Below are 24,603 nucleotides of genomic sequence, written 5' to 3' on the forward strand. Positions count from 1 at the left end.
AATGACCATACCACCTGAGATTAGCTCTGCTAACGCATTCCTGGATGCTGACAATGTCAAGTTCTTTCCTAATATCCTCTTTTTTAATATGATATTGCCATTGATGCCATCTGTTCACGCCTCTAATCTTTCTCAGGACTCTCATATCTGCGGTCTATCTCATATCTAAGAGCAAAAGCTGACTTATTTGCCATGAACTTTTGATATGCTTTCTTCTTTTCCTTCACTGCCTCTTTAACTTCTTGTGTCCATCATGGAGTTCTGATTTTTCTAACCTTGCAGACAACCTCACCACACGCCTCTCTGGCTAAATCAATCAGGGTTTCCTTCAAGGCTTGCCACTGAATCTCCAAGGTTTGGTTCCTGTTCTCAAACTCTTTCATTTTTTTTTTAATAATCTTTGTGTATTTTAGTCTACAATTCACATCCGAGAGCTGCTCAATTTTTATTTGCATTAAAACAAAAACATCTTACATGTTATTGTTTTCAATATTAAATTCAATTTTATCCTCCTCAACACTAAATAGTGATCGCTTCCAATTTCAAATCCTCTGTACACTCTGGTGTCTGCGCCAGGGTGAAAACATCACTATCAACGTCATAGTCAGTGAGACTTTTCTTATTCCTTGCCTCTTCTCTCCATATGAATTTGTGCACATTTTTATGTTGGAACATGGTGTTAGTAATAACCAGTCCATGTCCTGAGCAGAAATCCAATAGGTATTTGCCATTATTATTAGTTCTGCTCTTTTCTCCAAAATTTTCCAGAACATTTTTGTATATCTGACAATCATTTCCTACTCTGCTATTTAGATCCCCAACAAGGACCATCTTTTCCTTTTTCATTGTGTCAGTTGATTTTTCTAAAGCATCAAAAAATTCCTCCACTTCTACCTTAGTAGAACCTTCTGTGGGACCATAGGCACAAATAAGTCTCATTGTCAAATTCCCCATTCTGATATTTGCCCACATCACTCTACTTGAGACTGCTTGCCATTCAAGAAGATTAGCCTCGTATTTTGTGTTGAATACTATAGCTTATCCTTCTTTTCCTTGATTGTCATTTCCTGAATATAACATTTTGTATTTATTGCTCAGAAAGATCTCGCCAGTTTTTGTCTTTTTTGTTTCAGTCACCCCTATTATGTCTATCTGGTACTTATCTAATTCCTCAGGTAGCTCCATTTCTTTGCCATTCAGACTTCTTATGTTGATAGTACCGATCTTTAATTTTGGTGATGTTGAGTTGGGTGTGCTTTCAGATTTGTTCCAGTAGCTGACTTTTCGCTGTTCGCCCTGGTTCCCTGGCGAAAACAATGGGGGCTTTGTTTAACCTGGCGACGCCCCAGCCGACATGAAATTTTGTCATGTTGTACCATCATATTCTATATTGGTTTAAGCCAATAAGAATACAGTTTGTTCGGCTAAATCCCAAATTGCCAGCCCATCCTCTTTCGTTCAGTATCCAGGTAGATACCCAACAGGGTGCACCGCGAGAAGATGAGGATTGGACATTAGGTCAGAAGCGCTGGTCGGTTCTCCGCATTCCTTTAAAGGCTATGTGGAGGTGTGGAGGTATCCTCTTAGTTTATACAGCTTTGACCCTTAAGCATCCCATATATATATATATTGGGGGGACCCTGTAACCCGTAGAGAGCACGTCCCCTGGGTGGTGGATAGGGGAGCCCACCATGTATGTGTGTGTGTGTGCATATATATATATATATATGGTGGGGTAGTCTGAATATACTGAATAAGGACTTGTGAACCAACAGGGTCATAAGGGGCAATTATCTTGATTGTAAGGGAAGTGGCACTTCCATGGACCCCTAGCTGGATCTATCCTCTTCTTCTACTTTGTGGAAGATCCACTCACTTTAATCTTTCCTATAAGGCCTATTCAGCCAAACTTTTCTTATTTTATGAACCTTATGCTAATACAGAACTTGAGGGCCATGGGCTCTTACAACTATGTCCCCCTCCCCCATAAACCTTTACTATAATTCTACTCCTATAATCTACTCTTTCCCCTTCAATATACCTATTCGTCCTATGGGTTTAAATTTGGAAGAAGGCTAGTTCAGAAACCTTAAGGTAGCAGCCCTACCAATGAACTATTCCATCGTCAGGCTAGTCACCTGACATGGAGAACATAATTCTACTTTTAAGGTGACAGAAAAGGTAATCGGAATGAATCTATTGAAAAGGTAAAACGAAAATGGAAATGACAAAATAGAATACACATAGCAAACTGGAATGTAAGAGGAATAGCATATAAAGAAATAGAATTAGACCAGTTATTAAATGAAAGAAATTTTAAAATAGCAGTAATCACTGAAACAAAAAAGAAATTAAAAGGAACTATGAGAACTGAAAATTTTAATGTGATATACAGTGGAGTCGACAGAGACCAAAGAGCACAAGCAGGAATGATGATTTGGATTCATAACTCCCTTTCAAAACAGTTAAAACATTATAAATTATGGAATGAAAAAAGAATAATAGAAGCTAGAATAAAAATAGAGGTTATTTAACAATAATTGGTTTAAATGCCCCAGAAGAAGGAAGAGAACGGGATAATATTGAATTTTATAATCAGCTACAAAATATATATAATAAAATAAATAAAAATGATTATGTAATTTTAGCAGGAGACTTAAATGCAAAAATTGGAAACACAAAAATTAATAATAATATAGGAATATATGGGGAACATACTCTAAACAGGAATGGTAAAAAAATTGATTGACTTTGTAGTTGATAATAACCTAAAACTAATGAATTCATTCTATAAACATAAAGACATACATTAATATACTTGGGCAGCAAGAGAATGGAAATCAATATTAGATTATTTTATCTTAAATGAAAAGACATCAAAGTTTTCGTTAGATATTAGAGTTCACAGAGGATATGAAATAAGCAGTGGCCACTTCCTCGTTAAAATAAAATTATCACCTAAATGGCTACAAGTAACAAGAACAGAAAGAAAATTTAAAACGTTTGTTTATAAAACTAGACTATTAAATGACACAAATATGCAATGGCTATATGAACAAAGAATTAACCAATATCTAGATAAAATAAAACAAAAAGAAGAAATAGAATGGCTTAATATAAAAACGATACTAAATGCAGCAGCAAATGAAAGCTTAGGAAAGATCAAAAAATTCAATAAAAGGAAAAAACTGAAGATATGGGATGATACAACCAAAGAAATAATCAAAATGAAAAAAGAAGTGTGTCATAAATGGTTAAGTAGTAAAAGATTAGAAGATGAAATAGAATATAAAAGAATAAGAGCCATAGCTATTATTCTTTCAGGGAAGTCAGAAAAAGACATAGAGAATCTTGGAACAAATTTGTTTCTAATTTAGAACATGAATTATATAAAATAAGATCCAATGTATATAAGATTTTGAAACGCCTAAATGCAGATGCTAAAGAAAACATAAAATTAAACACCGAATTGAAATGAGAAGAATTTCTAAATTTCTACACAGAATTGTGGACACAGAAATATTTTAAAAAAGACAACTGGCAAACACTTAATGAAAAGGAAAATAACTCAAGAAGAATTAGAAATCAGCCTGAAAGAAACAAGAAACGGAAAATCACCTGGAGAAGATAAGCTAGGTTCAGAACTGTATAAATATGCAAGAACAAGATTCAAAGAAAGACTCCTATTATTTTAAAACAAAATTTATACAACTGGAACCCCCCCCCCCCTAATAGAATGGAAAAAAGCAATTGTGATTCCTATCTTTAAAAAAGGTAATAGAGATGACCCTAAAAACTATAGAGGTATAAGCATACTAAATTCCTGTTACAAAATATATACCAGAATTTTAAATAGCAAACTAATGAAATATTCTGAAAACTTTATTTTAGAAGTGCAGAATGGATTTAGAAAAGGACGATCATGTATAGACCCAGTCTTTTGCCTAAAATTAATAATAGGAAAAAGAAGAGAATACAATTTAGAAACACATATTGCATGTATTGACTTTGAAAAAACATTTGACAAAGTTAAAAGAAGCATTTTATTTAACATATTAAATGAAAAACAAATTCCAAATAATATCCTAAAAGCTATCATAAGTATATATGAAAATAATCAAATACAAATAAGATTAAATCATGAGCTATCATATACGAGAGAGATAAACCAAGGGATCCGACAGGGATGTCCCCTCTCAGCAACTCTTTTTAATATTTACCTAAATGAAATAATAATAAAATGGAATAAAAATTTCCATCAAGGTATTAAACTTTCTCCTGCTGTGAACTTAAACACTCTCCTTTTTGCCGATGACCAAATAATAATTACAAATTCTGAAAATAACTTACAGAAAAGCTATTTTAGATCTAAATACTATAGCCAAAGATTATGGTATGATAATATCAACAGAAAAATCAAAAACAATGGCCTTTAAAGGACAAGATCCAGCAAGAACTAAGATAGTAATAGATAACAAGATCTTAGAACAGGTGAATTCATTTAACTACCTAGGATGTATAATCACATATGAAAATGAACAAGATATAAATGTAAAAATTTCAAAATAGTTAAAAATAACAGGTGTAATTAACTCTATATTTAAACCAAACCTAGTTCAAAAACAAACCAGACTAAAAGTATACAATACATTAGCCCTACCAGTCTTATTGTATGGAAGTGAAATCTGGACAATAAAACAAAAAGACAAGATTAATAACAGCAGAAATGAAGTTTACGAGAAAAACTGCAAAGTATACTCTATTTGATCACATAAGAAACGAAGAAATTATGAAAGAATTAAACCAAGAATCAGTAATAGAAAAAATTATAAAATATAAATATAAATGGATGGAACACGTTCAAAGAATGAAAATAGAAAGATTACCAAAACAAGCCTTGAAGTACAAGCCATTAGGAAAAAGAAAACCAGGACGTCCTCTTAAACGATTCAACGATGACTTCTAAGGCCGGAACAGGCCACGCTAGGCCTAAATATGCATGATGATGATGATATATATATATATATATATATATAAAATTAAGAAAACCAGGAGGGAGGATCTCTTAGCTCACCAGTGGTACTAGTATACTGTTGGTTTACAACAATTTGTGGGTTGGAAGTCACATTAAAAAAGAATTAAATGATTGTGTAACGTCTTGTGATCACAAGGTGTTATAATCATGTGATTTATTATTATTATTTTGGTATTCAAGTTATTGATTCCTCTTCTCTATGTTGATAGGGATGTATGCTCTGTTGTCTCTTAGCATTTTAATTATTTTTTGTGCAGTGTAGTGAGATAAGCATGGAGGTATCTTTTAGTGTGGGTAAGCTTTCTGTGCACTGAATATAAAAAATAATTATCATATTGTATCGTGAGTCATTACCATAAAAAAAAAAGTTAAGTATATATTTTTTTTTTTTCATTTGAATTCTAATCCTTCAAGTGTATTTTACTTGCTGCTTTTTTTTTTTAACTTGCTATGTCTTCCATATTAAGTTGTTTTTTATATTTTCATGAAATCAAAATAATTTTGCTGTTAAATATTTAAATAGATATGACTGAATATTTTCTTTTGAAGTGAATATATATTGACACAGTAAATCCGTACATGATTATACCCAATATAATACCATATAGGTGAGATCTTTAAAAACAATAACTAAGATGTATATTATGTATCATAAAAGGATGCATAAAATATACATAATGAATTAAATAATTTCTCCACTAAGTAGAGAAATTTTGATTTCTTTGATGGTACAAATAAGTTGCATTGTCCATTATGATCATTTCACTACTGTGAGTTTCATCCCATTTAATGTCACATATAAAGATAAGCCTACATAATGGATTAGGAAATGGATTTCAGACTTAAAGATTGGAAGTGGGGAGGATTGCAGAGCTAACAGTAATGGTAAATTATATTATTACATGATAGCTCCATGGAGTCACCTCATTGTATGAAGTTGCTACATGTTACACCACCCACTGTCTACACTACTTGATTCACTAACCACACTATGCCATCTATCGAAAATATAAGATTCAATGATTTTGGAGTCCTAACAGATGAGACTAATTTGGAGAAAAATTACTGATAGGAATTTAATAATGTTAACTACAAAATAGTTAATGACTTATAGATGTATGCTATATAAAAGTTTTAATTAATATAGAATTATTTAGTCATCTTGCCATAGACTAGAATAAGCAGTGATTTCTTAATGAAGATATTTTTGCCAATTTTATTTGTCTTTTTATGTTGCTTACAGGAATATGACTATCTGTAAAAGTTATTATCATAGTGTATATGTTCAAGGAATACACACATGAAAATATTTCTAACAGTACTGTTTCCAAGTGACTTATCTACAAGCAAGTTAGTGCAGAATCTCCCACTGTTTTTTTATTAATGCTTTCCTATGTCGAAGCATCAATCAATACCAGGATATGCATGGGAAGATCACATTCCTAATACTATCATTCTTTGAAGAAAGCCACCAAAAACCTCTAATAGAAACAATTCAGAAAAATCAGTTAGGTAGTTGGCACACGAACATTGACATCCATCTTCAATTACATTCACTCTCCACATGCCAACTGATGGACACAGAGGAAGACCAAGAAAACAGTTTTGGCAATAAAGGAAATTTCTTTTTGAAGATGAGACTCATGAGCCATCTAACATTTACCATTTGGCACAAAACAGAGCAGCTTGGCTCACCTTCATTTAATAGATTTTACCTCCATGAGTTGTTGTTATATGAATATTTCTTGTATGAACAATGAAGATGTTGATGCTGCTCATCTTCATTTGTTAAGATGATAAACCACATTCACCCAAAAACTTGCATCAACTTATAGCAGTGCACTTTAAAATATTATTTATTAATTATTTTTTGTAAAATAAAAATGCAATGGACATCAGGAATATTATGTATTTATATGGTGGTGGTGTTTTATATTTGACAAACCATAAAAAAACACTGGCTTAAATTATTTCATCTCAACAGCTGTTAGATTATTTATTTTTAAAAAAAGGCTTAGATATTTCAGAGATTTATATCATTTTCAGAAGAAAAAAAAAAAGAATAAATGTATAAAATGGTTCATGGGTGTACTTATATATACCAGCAATTAAATTATAAAGAATTTATATTAGCTATATTTGCATTTTGATTTTCTTGTGTTGTTTAATTTTAGGATATCTAGCTGGATATTATACAAATTGCTGGGTAGAATATTGACTGGTATCCATGTACATAAAGGTCAAATAGAAATATTAAAGAGATTTATCCAGGTAATATTTTAATTATTCATTTTAGCTTAGTTAATTATAAGAAAAATGGTCATTTTTGCAAAAGGTGCAAGTCATTGCTTATAATAATTGGTCACTTAAAAGTTCAGTTAGTGTATAAATTCTAAAAAAAAAAGTGTGTACTGTTTTTATTTATTTTTAGTAGAACAAATGTTAGTTCTACTGTGTGATTGCTCAATAATCCTTTTAATTTGTGGTTAATCTAAAAAATATGATATCCATAGTTGCATTAGAGAAAGATGTCAACCCTTTATATGAAGGACAAACTGTTATATAATTCCTGAAATTTAACAACAGCTGTCTCTTCCTTAAGTTCCCTCTGTCCTTTCTCCATTGTTTTGCTTGATTTAGTTCATCCTTTCTGGTTATAGTTTTGTGACAATGAAGAAGCTTTACAAGGTTCTCATTCTTTAAATTTTATCATGCAGTCTTTAGAGATGTGATGAATATTATGTTAATATAGCATAATTATCAGTATTCATTACTAATGTTATCAGAAATTGTAAGTCGTTTGTGCCTGTGTTCTGCCATAAATGCCATTAGTGGATTTTTATTTTATTTTTTAAACCATTAACATCTCCAATTAAATCAAAATTGGAGATGTTAATGTCAGCTCTTTCCTTTATATAGACGATGTTATACTTCTAAATAAATCCGCTACAAGTCTGCAAGATTCTCTGACTAAATTCTATAACTGTTGTAATAGATATGGTATGAAGGTCAGCATTAAAAAGACAAAGACAATGAAAATAGGCAGAATCTGTGAAAATGTCAACTGCATTGTGAACGCAGAACCTGTGGAACAAGTAAAACGTTTCAGCTACTTAGGCACGATTTTTAGTGAAGATGGTAAATTAAATATAGAAATAGACAACAGAATCAACAAATCTGGTATGGTAGGAAGTCAATTGAATAAATTCATATGGAATAAGAGAGAAATTAGTCGGAACACTAAATTAGCCGTTTACAAGACAGTGTTCAAACCAGTTTTAACTTATGGATCTGAGAGCTGTGTCAGAAGTAAAACACTTGACCAAAGACTAGAGATCACAGATATGAGAGTCCTGAGAAAGATTATAGGCATGAACAGATGGCATCAATGGCAATATCATATTAAAAACAAGGATATTAGGAAAGAACTTGACATTGTCAGCATCCAGGAATGCATTAGCAGAGCTAATCTCAGGTGGTATGGTCATTTAAACAGAATGGGAGAGGAATGATTAGCAAAACAAATGTTCTCTGGCAGGTTGGCAGGAGAAAGACCCAGAGGAAGACCAAGATATAGGTGGATTGATACAGTACCAAGTGCCTTAGACGACAGAAATATAAGATCTGATAATGTTGGAGTCTTGACAAGTGACAGACTGATTTGGAGGAAAATTGTAAATAGGAAGTTAGTGATGATGTAAATTTTTCATGTAGTACTATCATATCCTGTACACCCCTTGAGGGTACATGGCAGGAATTTGATGATGATGATTTTCTGACCTCTGATAACTTGAATAAACTGTGTGTGTGTGTGCTGCAAATTTATCTGTTTTTACATAGTTACATAAGAATGAAGAGGTGCACTTTTCCTCTTTACATTTAATAGTTCAGAATAAAAAAAAGAAAATGTTCATACTCATTTTAAGTCATTCTCTTACATATTTTTTAAATTCTTCTTGATATGATTTTCTGATATCAAGGGGTGTAATGGGTACTTGCTTTCTGCTTTATTTTGCTCAATTTTATGTTTATGTTAGCAAATAACACTCAACTAATCACTTATTTAGTTTGTAAAACTGCATGCATAGTCGTAAATTTATCATCAAATTTCTCACATGTATCTGTGGTGAGGGGGTGGGGTATGGATATAATAGCGTTACACAGGGAAGTTACATCGTTATTACGGCCTGGTTGGCTGAATGGTTAGCATATCCACTCTCCTGCCAAAAGGCTGTGGGTTCAAATCCTGCCTGGGCTTGAATGTTTGTAGTTGTCTGTGAAAATATTAGTGGTGGTCAGTGGTAGATGCCACTGGTGTAGATGATGAAGGTAGTGTGGTTTGTGGAGTAGTGGAGACAGAGAGTTGTGTAGTAGGTGCTTGAAAGTTGGCCTTTGTGTGTTTATAATATAATAATAATGATAATAATTAACTTATCGACAATTTTGCTCCAAATTAATCTGCTATTTTTATTATAATAAATTTAGTTTAATCCTTTATCCAAGTGCAGGCAAGCAAAGTTTGCACCTGAAAATATCTTCAGGACTGGGGCAAGGTGGTACTACATCCATAGACAACTCGTAGCAAAGGTGGACCAAGCTCTCATCACTCCTTGTCTCAGTATCTCCCACAATCCAAAGCACATCTCCTTGCGGACATGTATGATGCTATGCATTAAGGGAAGGGCCAGCACCCAGAACGGTTTTGACCTTTATTGAGGTCTCATCAGTGGGAGGCAGACCCAGAAGTAGTGACACTAAGGCAGAAGCAATGGAGAGGTCATATTTACCTATATGAGTTGCCAACAGGTGTACCACCTTATTATTAAATTACTCTGGATTTGGAGAAAGATGATGGAAGTTTATTTTGACTTGGTTAGACTATAATAAATTTAGTTTAATCCTTTATCCAAGTGTAAGCAAACAAAGTTTGCTCCTGAAAATATCTTCCGGAGTGGGGCAAGGTGGTACATCCATATTCAACTCGTAGCAAAGGTGGACCAAGTTCTCATCACTCCTTGTCTCAGTATCTCCCACAATACAAAGCACATCTTCTTGCGGACATGTATGATGCTGTGCATTAAGAGAAGGGCCACTACCCAGACCGGTTTCAACCTTTATTGAGGTCTCGTCAGTGGGAGGCAGACCCAGAAGTGGTGACACTAAGGCAAAAGCATTTTTTATTGTTTTATTGCTATTTTTATTGTCTTGTTATTTCTAATTTTCATACCAAGTTCATTACTACATTTATTCAATTTAGTCAGGAAATCCTGTAGACTTGTACTGTATTTATTTAGAAGTATAACATCATCTGCATAAAGTAAAGAGCTGAGATTTGCATCTGCAATTTTAATATCAGAATTAATACCACTTTCCTTTACAATTTGATCCACATAGATAACAGTGGAGATAACGTGCACCCTTGTTTCACTTCTGATTTAAAATCAGACCGTGTTTTTGTAATTCCTTCAGTTTTGACTGATGGCTTACACCTCAAATATTATTATTATTACTTGACATCTCCAAGGAGTCCAAAGACTCGTTGAGGGAGGGCACTAATTGCAACTATTTTCATCATCTACACCAACATCATCTACCGCTGACCACCACTAGTATTTTCACAGACAATCACAAACATCCATGCCCACACCTGGATTCAAACCCATAGCCTTTTCGCTAGAGAGCAGATACGCTAACCACTTAGCCAACTAGGCCAGCTATATATAGACCAAGCATTGCTTATGTAATGTACCATTTACATCATATAACTGTAGCATTTTGAACAGCATCTCTTGGCACCTTTTCATATGCCTTTTCCAGATCTACTTAAATATATATCCCTTTTTTTTTCCTTAGCCATTTCTCAAGAATGCTTGCATAAATCTTATCATAAACGCTCGGTAGGGAAATTCCTTTGTAATTCTCACATTCAGTTTTATTTCCCTTTCTATAGATCAGTATTGTGAGAGCTCTACTCCAATTATCAGGAATTTGACTCTCTGACTAGGCCTTTTGAATTATGCTGGGTAGCCACAGTAAAACTTTTATATCTCTAATTTTTGAGTGCCTGCACAGTTAGCCGAGTGGTTACACGCTTTACAGCCATATGCCTGGGAAAGGAGTATCCTGCGTTCGACTCTTGTCGCCAGCATGAGAAGCTTAAGGATCTTTCTCAGACATAGCCAAGTTAGCCGGTCTTAGGCATGGACTGCAGGGTTTTTCTCCTACAAAGCAGGCAAACCGGTCTTAAGAACACAACACTTCATAGACAATTACACATGGTTGAGCATGGGGATAAGTAACGACCCCACCTCGTAGTGAGTTATGAAACCCAAAAATGGGAGGCCAAGACCCTACATTGGGCTGTAGTGCTAAATAATAATAATAAGAATTTTTGAGTATTTCTAATTGAATATCATCTATTTCAGCTGCATTTCCATATTTCAGGTTTTCGATGGCTTTTGATACTTCAAGTATTGATATGTATTAGTGAGTGCATTCTTGTTGAGTGTTTTCTGTCATTATGTTGTGACTGCTTGGTTCATTTAGCAGTCTTTCAAAGTAATTACTCCAGACATCTAGAATATCTTTATGTTCAGTTTTCATCACTTCTATCATTCATGATTCCTTTTACAGTGCTTTCCATTTCTAAGATTTTTCAGTTGCCTCCAGAATGTTTTGCCATCATCCTGATATTTATTTTCTATGTTCTTATTGAATTCTTCCAGTAACTTTTGTTTGACCAGTTTTACACAGTGCTTTGCTTTCTTACATTTTTCTCTATGCTCTCAGAGCACAGTCTAACTTACTTGCCATGAACTTTCAATATGCTTTCTTTTTTTCTTTGATTGCCTGTTTAACTTTTTGAGTCCAGCATGGAGTTGTGATTTTTCTGCTGTTGCAGACAATCTCACCACTTACCTTTCTGACCAAATTATTCAATATTTTCGTCATGCTATTTAAATTAAGTGGATATTAAATCCCACATTGTTTTAAAACCGAATAAGAAACTCAAAGATTGGAATCAGTGAGTTTCATGCTGAATATAGTAAACTATAAAAATATCAGCGATTACTAGCGTGAGCTAATACAAGTAGTCCTAGTACGTAGTACAATACCGGGCAACTCGTAGCAAAGGTGGTAAAGTTCTGATCGCTATTCTTGGTATTTTCCATAATGTAAAAACACATTTCCTATGAAATGTATGCTGTTATTACATTATGGCGGGAGGTCACTACCCAGACCGGTTTCAGCCTTTTTTGAGGCTTCATCAGTGAGTAGCTAGACCAAATTGATACCAAAGGGTATAGCGAAAAGAACTTATATACTCTACTATAGGAGTTGTCAGACAGGTGCAACCATTAAGTTACTTAAATATAAAGAGCCAATAGGCTTCATTTCGGCAATATAAACATTATTTAAATTAAGGGGATATTAAATCCCACATTGTTTTAAAACCGAATAAGAAACTAAAAGATTGGAATCAGTGAGTTTCATGCCGAATATAGTAAAATATAGGAAATATACAGGAAACTCACTGATTCCAATCTTTGAGTTTCTTATTCGGTTTTACAGGTGAACTGTAGACTAAAATATACAAACATTATTCAAGAAAAAATGAAATAGTTTAAAAACAAAAACGAAACCATGGACTCTTAGTGGTAGACTCTGAAAAAAAAAAAAATATATATATATATATATATATATATATATTGATTGATTGATTGATACAGATAGGGAAACATATGAAGTTGACTGCAAGGATAAAAAAATGAGAACACCGTGTTGGACACGAGAAGTTAAACTTAGAAGCAGTCCTGGGAATTTCTGTATTTATAAGGTACCAAAAGAGATCATACTGATATTTCCTAGATGTTGGCAGATGCCCTCCAAGAATATTTACTGAAAAGTGTAAGAGAGCTATGTGCAAAAGTAGCTAAATATCATGGGAAGACTTGAGGAAAGTGGCAAAATGTTCTGGAAACTTAGAAATGAAGGAAAGAGTACTGGAAAGCAATCAATGATGATAAAGGTGATGTGAACCCTGAAGATATTCTAGATGTCTGCAGTAATTTCTTTCAGACTATTAAATGAAACAAGTGGTGACAGAACAGTAGACTATATCAGCTAACGCCTTTTTTTTATTCCCGTATACAGGGAGTAGGCGAGGCCATTTAGCCCTATCTAACTTTTGGAGACTGAGTGGGCAGTTCAATCTCCACTGGTACCAATCAGAGATAGATGGCCCAAGGCTATCACTAATTAAGCTGTACTCAGTGAAGAGAGACGGCTCAAATGTGCCGCCATCTCGTGGTCCCTAACGCTAACACAATATATTTAATGTCTGAAATAATGTGGGTTCTACGGTCGATTTTCTTGAGTTTACAGGACGAAAAACCCGAGTTTCCGGGAGGAAAAACCTGCTTGCCCGTGCCAGAGATCGACTAACTCGGGAACCGGTCGAAAAAAGGCTTAGAAAAATTTCCTCTAGTCGCCGACTAGACTCGAAACCAAGTCTTCCTTCGTGCGGCTAACGCCGTGGTTGGCAAACGCCACATCCACTGAGCTACACAGTAGACTATATTAGGAATTAAAACAGGAGTACCTATATTTGAAGTAGAAATTAAAATACCCAAAATGGATCATAGAGAGGTAGCTTGAGTATAGAAAAGAAATTTTCTTATGGATCATAGAAAGGCAGCTTGAGTATATTCTTTCCATATTTTGATGCTCAAATATGGTGATATAAAAGTTTTGCAGTGACTACATTTGCATAATTCAGAATGTCAAATTCCAGATGAATGGAATTGAGCCTGCATAGTTATCATATATAAAAGAGGGAATAAAACTGAATATGATATTTACTGAGGAATTTTTGTATTATGTGTTCCAGGTAAGATTTATTCAACCATACTTGAGAAGGGACTAAGAAAAATTGTGGAAGAGAAACTTAGAGAAGACCAACCTGAGTTCAGGCTACATAGAGGTTGTCAAGATCAGATTTTTGCTTTATGATAAACAGTTGAGAGAAATTATGGGAATATGACAAGGATCTGTGCATAATTTTGTAGATGTCCATAGAAAAGTTTTTTGAAAAGTACATAGTCTGTATTTAAGTTGAGTGCATATCATATACTTGAGGTAGAAAAAATCTATTTAAAACTTGAAATGGTGGAAAGGTGGCAGTAATATATGCTATCTGATCAGAAATGCTCAAGTATGGAGGCATATAAAAGTTTTACAGTGGCTACACTGCATAATTCAGATGGTGTTGTCAAAAGATCAAATTCCAGATGATTGGAGTAGAGCTCTTGGTTCCCAAAATGAATAAAACTAAATGTGAGAATTATAGAGAAATTTCTGTGCTAAGTGTTCCGGGTAAGATTTATGTAAGCATTCTTGAAAAAGCGGCTGATAAAAATTGTGGAAGAGAAACTTTGAGAAGAACGAACTGAGTTCAGACCAAATAGAGGTTGTCAAGATCGGATTTTCACTTTACATTGAGAAATCATGGAAATATGACAAGGATCTGTATTTTGTAAATCTGGAAAAGGCATATGACAAAGGTACCAACAGAAGACATTTTCAGAGCAATACATGGTTTCTGTTTTAAGTCAGCATTTAATTTAGAATTAAAGGAAATACCGGAAGATGGTTTGATATAAAATCAGGGTGGAAAAAAGAGTTGCACAGAATCTCCACTGTTATTCATCATCTATATGAATTGCATTAAACCTGATATTAGTATCAGAGATATCAAACTTACCTTTATTTATGCAGATGACAAAATCCAAGTCTTCAGGATTCTCTGATAAATTGAATAATAGCTGTAACAAATTTGTCAGGAACAGAGAAAACTTCAGCTGCATTTTCAATATGGAACCTATAGAACAAGTAAAATACTTCAGCTATTTAGGCACGATTTTTAGTGCAGATGGTAAATTACATATGGAAATATATAACTGAATTAGCAAAGCTAGTATGGTAGGAAGTCAATTGAATAAATTTATGTAGAATAAGAGCGAAATTAGCCAAAACACTAAACTACAGTATACAAGACAACATTCAGACCAGTTTAACTTATGGATCATAGAGCTGGATTAGAAATAAAACACTTGATGAAAGATTGGAGACCATAGGTATGAGAGTTCTGAGAAAAAAGCAAGTGAACAGATGGCATGAATGACAGATTCATATTAAAATAAATATATTAGGGAGGAAACTGGACATTGTTAGCATTCAAGAATGTGAGAGCAAATATGATCACTTAAACAGAATGGATAAGTGACCTCAAATAATGATATGCCAAAGTAAGAGAAAAAAGGATCCAGAGAATGACCAAAATTTTTTATTGATTCGGTCAGAAGATCATATTAGGAGTGATAGTATTGGAGTGTTGACAAGTAATAGACTAATTTGGAGGAAGCTTAGATTAGTAATAGTGTAAACTTAATCATGCAGTACCCTGTAAACCCTTTATGGGTGCATTTCAGGAAATTCATGATGATCATTACAAAATTCATTATTGTGCTGGGTTTTGGAGGAAAAGTATCTACTCATGATTAAATGGCCCTATACTAAAAATCCTTTATCTTTCTCTATTTTAGCCATTCTTTCATAGTATACTCTTATTCCTTGCTTATCCATCCTGTAGGTGAAAACCATTGTGATACTGGAACAATTTTTTTTTTTTTTTTTTAATGGTAAATCCCATTCACAAGAATGTCAATGTTCACATTATAGTATTTTAGCATGTGGGTAGTCAAAACTGAAGAGAAAGAAGAAACTTGTTAATATTGTATTTAAAAATCATACTGTATAGAAAATATGTAGGAGGGAAGATCGAATGATAAGCATTCAGAGGAATAAATGAAGATGAAGAAAAATTTGTTCTTTGATTTTGGAGTTGAATGTGAAGAGATGTTGTGCTGCTGTATGCATTTTTAGAAGAGAGTGGGAGAATATTATTAATACAGTTCTGCACAGTATCCATGGAATATTTGTAGAAAATACAAAATCAGTAATGGAACTTCTGTGTGAAAGAGTGGAGTGAATTTGTGTGTGTAAATACTACACATTATCTTAAAATGTGCAGACATTTCATGAAAAACAATGGAGAAAATTATATTTTCCTCTTAATGTTCCATCTCCAATGTGGTTGCACATCTCGGTATAGACAGCTAGCAGTTCATTTACTAAAGTTAAAATTATAATATAAAAACTGTCTTACAGTTTTATCCTTTAAAAAATATTGAGAGGCCTTCTTTTAGATGTATTTCTTTGGTCAGTCACTGTGCAAAATAAACTTCAGATGACTAACATTTATTGCTCTCTGTATTCTATTCCCTTCAAATCTCTACAAATCATGTTCACAGATACAAATTACACTGCTTCCTAAAATCTATCTATACAAGAATAATTTTTTTGCTATCCATAGAACAAGTTTCTTTTCCTCCTCCTTCATCCCTGCTACTGCTGTACTATGGAACAGTCTTCCCCCTGATGTATTTTCCAAGGAATACAATATGCAGGCTTTTAAACCAAATGTCAACAAGTTTCTCCTTTCCCATCCCACTACCCATATACGGTACTAAAGTACTATAGGTTGACCAGCCAACCTCTCGTATATGGGCCCAACATATTAAAAAAAAAAAAAAAATCTTTTTTCATAAACTGAGATAAGAATATAGTTTACTATAAAGTTTCTTGTTGTCTATTAAAATAAAAGAATAATAAGTTCTTGAAATTTGAAACTGTGACCTCCATGCATTTTGTGCTCTGTTGTCATTATGAAATATCACTTAACATATGAAACATCACTTCCATATAAGATTTAAAGTTGTTCTGAACAACTTGAAATCTTATATGGAAATGTGATTTCTTTTAGTGGAGAAGACAAGTGAATTTAATTATTATAATATATTTTAATTTTATAATATATTATAATTTTATATTAAATTAAATATATAATAATTCTATATTATAATATAATATATATTATAATTATTATATCTGATGTAATGTCCAATCCTCATCTTCTCGTGGTGCACAATGCTGGTTATCTACCTAGACACTTAACGAATGAGGATGGACTGGCAATTTGGGATTTAGCTGACCAAATTGTATTGTTATTAGCTTAAACCAAAATATAGAATGATCGTACAACATGACAGAATTTCATGTAGGATGGGGCATCGTCCGATTAAACAAGGCCCCCGTTGTTTTCGCCAGCGAACAGGACAAACAGCAAAAATTCAGCTACTGGAACAAATCATAAAATGCACCCCAAGTTAGCATCACCAGAGTTCAAGATCAGTACTATCAACATAAAAAGCCTGAATGGCAAAGAAATGGAGCTAGCTAAGGAATTGGATAAGTACCAGATTGACATAATAGCGGTGACGGAAACAAAAAAGGCAAAAACTGGTGAGATCTTTCCGAGCAGTAAATACAAAATGTTATATTCAGGCAAAATCAATCAAGGAAAAGAAGGAGTTACCATAGTGTTATGTCCCAACTTATTAATTTTTAGTTCTTATCTTACAAATTGCCTTCGTCCATATTCTTCTAACTTCTACTTTCAAGACATCACCAAAATTTCTACTAATATCTGCGTCACTTGCTCCCCATAGTACCCCTAGTATTTGTATTTTTACTGCGCCCTTTGGGATATTTAGTTTAGGATATTATATACATAAACAGAGAGAAAGAACTCAAATATCTGAAAGTGTAACTATTGCAGTCGTGACACTTAACTCAACTCAGACTTCCCATTTCTTAACAATTAAGTGATTAGGCTCGAATGTTTCTAAGCGGATTGGCAATATCAGACAACTTTTTTATCATTTAACAAAAGGTTTATTATTTCTCTAAACATGGTACACTTCAAAATACTCAACTAAATTACTTACACACTAAAATCAGCTTAATACAAGTAGTTGGGCTATGATCCGACAAAGATTACTACGATCCTGCCGCCACAACAATTCAAAACATAGAATCACTTAACATGGACAAATTAGATTATTACACACTATTAGATTATTCAACTTCAAGTACACTAACAAAATCATTTACTATTCTAGCACATACTTATGACAATTCCGATTTTTTTACACATTACATCAGGCATTCAAATTCCTCAGACTACTTAATTACTCAATTCACACTAATCAAACTCAAGATTAACAAAACCATTCACTTCATTAACACATAACTAAATCCTTAAACTTTCTTACACAATATAGTAGGCACTCAAGATTCATGGGACAATTAATTACTCACAAATTATCAACACTAGCTAGCTTGCTTTTAACACTCTCTATCAAATTCTAAAGTCCTATTATAATTTCTCCCTAATCACTTTAACAGTTCCGTATTATGACAATGGTACCTATCACAAACAACTTCTAGTTAACATAAGATAAATTTCACAATACCTTTCTTTAGCTTCACTTACGGGCCTTTACCTTCTACTGAACGAACTGGCTTGCATAACTTCTTGCAATTCAGGGCTATATAAACATCGGCGCGGTCGGCTGTACTATCAGAAACGAGGACATCGATATCTTCACAGCTTCCTATGACTCTATGGCATATTTCTCTTTCTACATAGGAATACAGGAATAGCTTTCCCGCTCACCTTCGATTCCTTGTTGTGGCATGAGGATATAAGCCATATCTTTCCACTCAGGAACACCGTGAAATCCACTAGAAAACCAAACTAAAACCACCGCGACTATCCAAACGTTTCTTCTCCTCTGGCAAAAAGGCCTAAAGCCTCCTTGACTATCTAAACGTCCTCTCCAAAACCCAAAAGAGCCTACTCTTCTCAAAAGCCACGAAGGGGGGGGGGGTTACCAACCCTTTTATAGCTGCTTCCCTAACGGCGCCCTTTCTTACTTCGTTTTCCCGCCTCCTACTTGTTTTCCGTCTGTCTACCAATTGGGTAGCATTTTGCCGCCATACGTCATTTTGATCGGCAACGCGTAACGAAGTTTCTATCCGGGTATAGGCCCTAAGCGATATTCCGTTATTTCTCTTGTTAGCCTCTATCTTAACCCCCTTTTAAACCTTTTCTCAGAATTCTACTTAATGCTTAATCTGTAGCCTCTTACATAGCGTATTTCATGACTCATTCTTTTATACTTATGCACTTAACTCTTTCATTCTTAATCGCATTACTATATTAATTCTTAGTTAGCTACTTATTTAATACAAATTCTTTGTTTAGTCATAATACATCTTAATACATTCTTTTCTTTTGTTATCTTAACTAAACAATAGACCTTTACATTTTACTCAATTTATACTGGATGCAAGAATATTAAATTAATTAAATTATCCTTTTTATGCAGGGGTTTTTATTCATGTTATTTATTTTTCATGTTACACCATGATAACTGAGAATACTATATTCTCAAGATATCAGGTGTAACAATAGTAATCAACACTAAATATGAGGCTATTCTTCTTGAATTGCAGGCAATATCAAGTAGAGTGATGTGGGAAATATCATTGGCGAGCTAGACAAGACTTATTTGTGCTTATGGTCCCATGAAAGGTTTTACTGAGGTAGAAGTGGCAGAATTTTTTGAGACTTTAGAGAAAGCAACTAACACAATGAGAAAGGAAAAGTTGATCCTTGTTGAGGATCTAAGGTGGAGGTATAAAAGCAGAGTAGGAAATGATTGTCAGACATGCAAAAATATTTTGGGAAAATTTGGAGAAAAGAGCAAAGCTAATAATGGCAAATACATGTTGGATTTCTGCTCAGGACATGGACTGATTATTACTAACACAATGTTCCAATGTAAAAATGTGCACAAATTCGCATGGAGAGAAGAGGCAAGGAATAAGAAAAGTCTCGTTGACTATGTTATTGTTGATAGTGATGTTTTCTTCCTAGTGCAAGACACCAGAGTGTACAGGGGATTTGAAATTGGAAGTGATCACCATTTAGTCTTCAGCAGGATAAAATTGAATTTCATATTGAAAAGAAAAACATGTAAGAACTAAGATGAAAAGCCAAACGGCTATTTTTTTCCTGGCGAGGTTGATAAGTTAAGGGGATAAAAATCCCTTATTGTTTTTCAGCCAGTAAGCGAAACTAAGATCGAAAACTACGATCTGTAACGTTTCATGCTGACGAACTGTCGGCGTATCCAAGCGTAAGTGACCACTTGGTAGTGCCACACCACAGCAACTCATTGCAAAGGTGGAGCAAGCTCCCTCACTGTTCTTGATATTTTCTCATAATGTAAAAACACACAGCTCTTAGGAGATGTAGTACTATTTTACATTATGAGGAGAGGTCACTACCCAGACTGGTTTCAACCTTTTTTTGAGGTCTCATCAGTGAGTAGCTAGACCTAGAATATCAGAGTTTAAGTGAAAAGAACTTACATACTTTTGCTATACGATTGCCAGAAAGGTGTGTCACTATATTATATTATAACATAGTATAACTAAGATGCCCGTTCTGGCAATCGTATAGCAAAAGTATGTAAGTTCTTTTCACTTAAACTCTGATATTCTAGGTCTAGCTACTCACTGATGAGACCTCAAAAAAAGGTTGAAACCGGTCTGGGTAGTGACCTCTCCTCATAATGTAAAATAGTACTACATCTCCTAAGAGCTGTGTGTTTTTACATTATGAGAAAATATCAAGAACAGTGAGGGAGCTTGCTCCACCTTTGCAACGAGTTGCTGTGGTGTGGCACTACCAAGTGGTCACTTACGCTTGGATACGCCGACAGTTCGTCGGCATGAAACGTTACAGATCGTAGTTTTCGATCTTAGTTTCGCTTACTGGCTGAAAAACAATAAGGGATTTTTATCCCCTTAACATGTAAGAACGTTTTAAAGTGAATAAAAGTTGAGCAGCCTTCAGATGTGAACTGCAGACTAAAATACACAAACATTATTAAAGAAAAAATGAAAAGAGTTTGAGAACAGGAACCCAATCTTGCAGATTCAGTGGCAAGTCCTGAAGAAAACAGATTGATTCAGCGAGAGAGGCATGTGGTGAGGTTGCCTGTGAGGATAGTAAAATCAGAACTCCATGGTGGACACAGGAAGAGGCAGTGAAAGAGAAGAAGAAAGCATATCAAAAGTTCCTGGCAAATAAGTCAGCTTGTGCTCTTAGAGAATACAGATACAAATGTGAGAAAGCTAAACAAAAGTCATGGAAGACTGGTAAGAACATAGAAAATAAATATCAATAAGATGGCAAGATATTCTGGAGGTTGTTGAAAAAGAGAAATGGAGGAAAAATCGCTGTAAAAGGAATTAGAGATAATAAAGGTGACATGAAAACAGGAGAAAAAAATATCCTTCAAGTATGGAGTAATTACTTTGAAAAATTGCTAAATGGAAAAAACAGCGATGATAGCACAGTGCTAAAAAACACTGACCAGGAATGCAGTCAGGAATATATGTCCATACTTGAAGTAGAAAAAGCCATCAAAAGCCTGAAATGTGGAAAGGCAGCAGGAATAGATGATATTCGACCAGAAATTGTCAAGAATGGAGGTATAAAAGTTTTATAGTGGCTGCACTGCATATTTCAGAAGATCTGGACAGAGGGATGAATTCCGGATGATTGGAGCAGAGCTCTCATAGTACCCATATGTAAAAAGAGAAGTAAAACTGAATGTGAGAATTACAGAGGTATTTCTCTACTGAGCTTTCCTGGTAAGATATATGCAATTATAATTGAGAAACGGTTGAGAAAGATTGTAGAAGAGAAGTGATTTGCCTTCTATACAAGAGTTAACGGAAAAGACTGATATCAAGAGATATGCCTTAAACTTTGTGTTATGTTACCACAATACCATGAGGATGTGAGAGGCAGAAACAGAAAAGAGCAAAAGTTAAGCTAGACAGCTTTAATGAGGGAAGAGAAGGCTGTCTCAGCTTCCAGTTAAGCAGAAGGTAAGCTTATTGTATTTGGCCCATATAAAGTCTGTTTTGGATTTGTTCATTTTCTTACAGGCTGTTAGGCTGTAGTATATGCTCTGTGTTCATCATGGACTTGGAAAGGCACATTTTTTTTTTTAAATGACCAGACCCAGGCCATGGATAAAAGATTGCATTTGTTATGTTGGTACTCATTCCAGTAAAGATTATTTCAGAGACTTGGTACAAGCAAGTGTTTGGGAAAGCAGAAACAGTAATCAGACCATGGAAAAGAAACATAGAAATCCTAGATCATCTCACATGGTAATGTTTTAATGCCATAGAGTGTGAGGCTTAGAGTGGTCAGAGGAGTTCGATCTGTAGAATAGGTGATGTGGATAAGGTTATGGTCTGAGTTACCAAGAGGAGAATAAACATCTACGTGTATATGCAGGAGGTATAGCTGGTTAAGATAAGGTCCAGCGTTTGGGAAGAATGACGAGGATCATGCAGTGTGTTGGTTGGCAGGTTAACGGTTTGTTTTAGATTATCACTGATAGCAGGTGATTCAGCTTCCCTTTCAACTTGATCTATGAAGTTAGAAAAGGGGAGTCAGTTTGTGATATGGACATTAAAGTCTCCTAGGAAAGTGTCTCCAAAGTTTGGTAATAGGACTGTATAAATGTTTGTCTGAATTCAAGACAGTTATCTGAATTAGTAAAAGCAGCAAATGAAAACTATAAAGTTAGGAAGTTTCAAACCAGAGAAGATTATAAAGTGATATTAGATTTGATAATCTTTGTCAAAGGAATGTCTGATTTGACAAGAGTTGATGTTCCTCTCTTCTTCTGGAAGTCATGTACAAGCCACTGGGTTCACTCATTAACCTCCCTACCGGCCGATGTGGATGAAATAGTAACACCAAATTGCACTTCTTATCCATGTTATTCAATGGGTGCTAGAGCTTCGTATCCAGATTTAGCTGAACATCTATAGACGTGGCCAGTTGGGGAGTTAATAGCAAATTGGGGAAGTGAGATGTTTGCTTGTTAGTGCTGGTTCACACTATTAATGTTTATATTGATGCCCCAGATGTTGGCAAAATGGATGTGGAAGTGTATTTTGCATGAAAGTTTCATTTTTTTGTGACTTTTTTATTTTTTTTTGTTGCTTTTGGTAGGAATATTTTTATAAGCAATTTGATTATTGTGCATGTTGAGTTAGTGCAGGAGACTTAAAGAACAGAGGTTGCAGCAGCGGAACTTGTGCAAAACTCCCACTTAGGAATGCCCAGACTCCATTCCATGTATAGTTTTGACACTACCACCTTACACACACACACACACACTGCTTTGCTTGGACTCCTTCCAAATATAGCATAGCAAACTGCAGCAGAATTATTGCATACAGTCACCAGAAACTGCTTTACTGCTGTGTTTTGAAATGGGAGGATGCTGTCTCCCTAATTTATTAATAACATTCTGTTGAGCACGCCCAGTAAAGTCATTACTTTCATTTCATGCAAAAGAAAGGAGTCTTTTTATTGAAATCTCCTCAGTGAAAACTAGGCCTGTAGAGTAGATGCTGAGAATTATCTTAAGCAGCATATACTATTAAAACAGACTACCAAAAATGTTCCAACTAATCATTAGGTATAGGCACAATGCTGTTTTGAAGAAAACTTGATTTAGTGAGTCTTCTGTACAAGTAGCAAAATAGTGTATTGCCATTATTCTAGAATCTATATCAAAGGTAGTTGTCACTAATTTTTTGATGAGAAGGAAAGTATTGCATGTGCAAGTCTCCATGGTTCAGTCACTAACAATGTTGCCCTTTGGTTGGAAATGCCTTATTTGAATCTCTTCTGTGATACAGCAAAGTATCTTTAAGGACTTTTCAACTGGAGGTAAGTCATATATAAGTCATACAGAGGTGGCAGAGTTTTCCACACTAGCAGTTTTGGTTTTTTCACCACATAGCAAACCAGCTAGAGAATATACAATTAAGACATAGCAAATATAGATAGGATTTAATAGCATTAATTGGTTGTGCTTGGCCATTAAGTCTAACATAAGGGAAGATGAGTGCATCAGTTTGCTTGCACTTGGATAAGATAAAGATGCAGACAAGAATACATTTTCTTGTAGAGTATAATATACTTTCTAACATAACAACAGAATTTACTATGCACTATATGTTACTATGTAACAGAACTTACATAGTAACAGCTTATTGCTTCCTTCTTCTCAGTGATAGTCTAAACAGCTTTTCACTCCACCTCACTGGGATTCAAATTCCTTTCAAAACCAAGTGCAGTATGATTATCATTCTTCATGTGCATTCAATCTTTGATTGATCCTACTTTTATGCAGTCTAACACTCTTGTCTTGAAGGCTAACCATATATCATGGTTTGTCTAGCTTGATGTTTCCATCTTGCTCATTTCTCCTTTTACCCCTTCTAGGCAGAAATTATTCATGCAGGTAACAAATAGTGGTCTGTGCCACATTCTGCACTTCTGAATACCTGCACATCTCTTACAATGCAGCCAACTTTGTGATCAGATGGTTGATGCTATATCATGAATCTCTTGTTTGCTGCACCCACATAAATCTGTGGATATCTTTACAATTCATCAACCAGCACTTTGGTGCTTCATGCAGTGCAATCAA

The 24,603-nt window shown here is 34.4% G+C and overlaps 1 protein-coding gene across 4 annotated transcripts in view; it reads left to right on the forward strand.

Annotated features, from left to right (window-relative positions):
* LOC150110513 (glycerol-3-phosphate acyltransferase 1, mitochondrial-like) overlaps positions 1-24,603 on the forward strand; it is a 297,539-nt gene that overhangs the window by 134,724 nt on the left and 138,212 nt on the right. For all 4 annotated transcript variants that reach the window (XM_090394365.1, XM_090394374.1, XM_090394356.1 and 1 more), the window contains exon 8: positions 7,210-7,306. In XM_090394365.1, coding sequence (XP_090250491.1) covers positions 7,210-7,306 — 97 coding nt within the window. The remainder of the gene's footprint in view (positions 1-7,209; positions 7,307-24,603) is intronic.

This window comes from Typopeltis vanoorti, chromosome 1 (genome assembly GCF_054136105.1).
Source record: "Typopeltis vanoorti isolate ZY-2024b chromosome 1, IOZ_Tvanoo_1.0, whole genome shotgun sequence".
In the NCBI taxonomy this organism is placed as follows: Eukaryota; Metazoa; Arthropoda; class Arachnida; order Uropygi; family Thelyphonidae; genus Typopeltis; species Typopeltis vanoorti.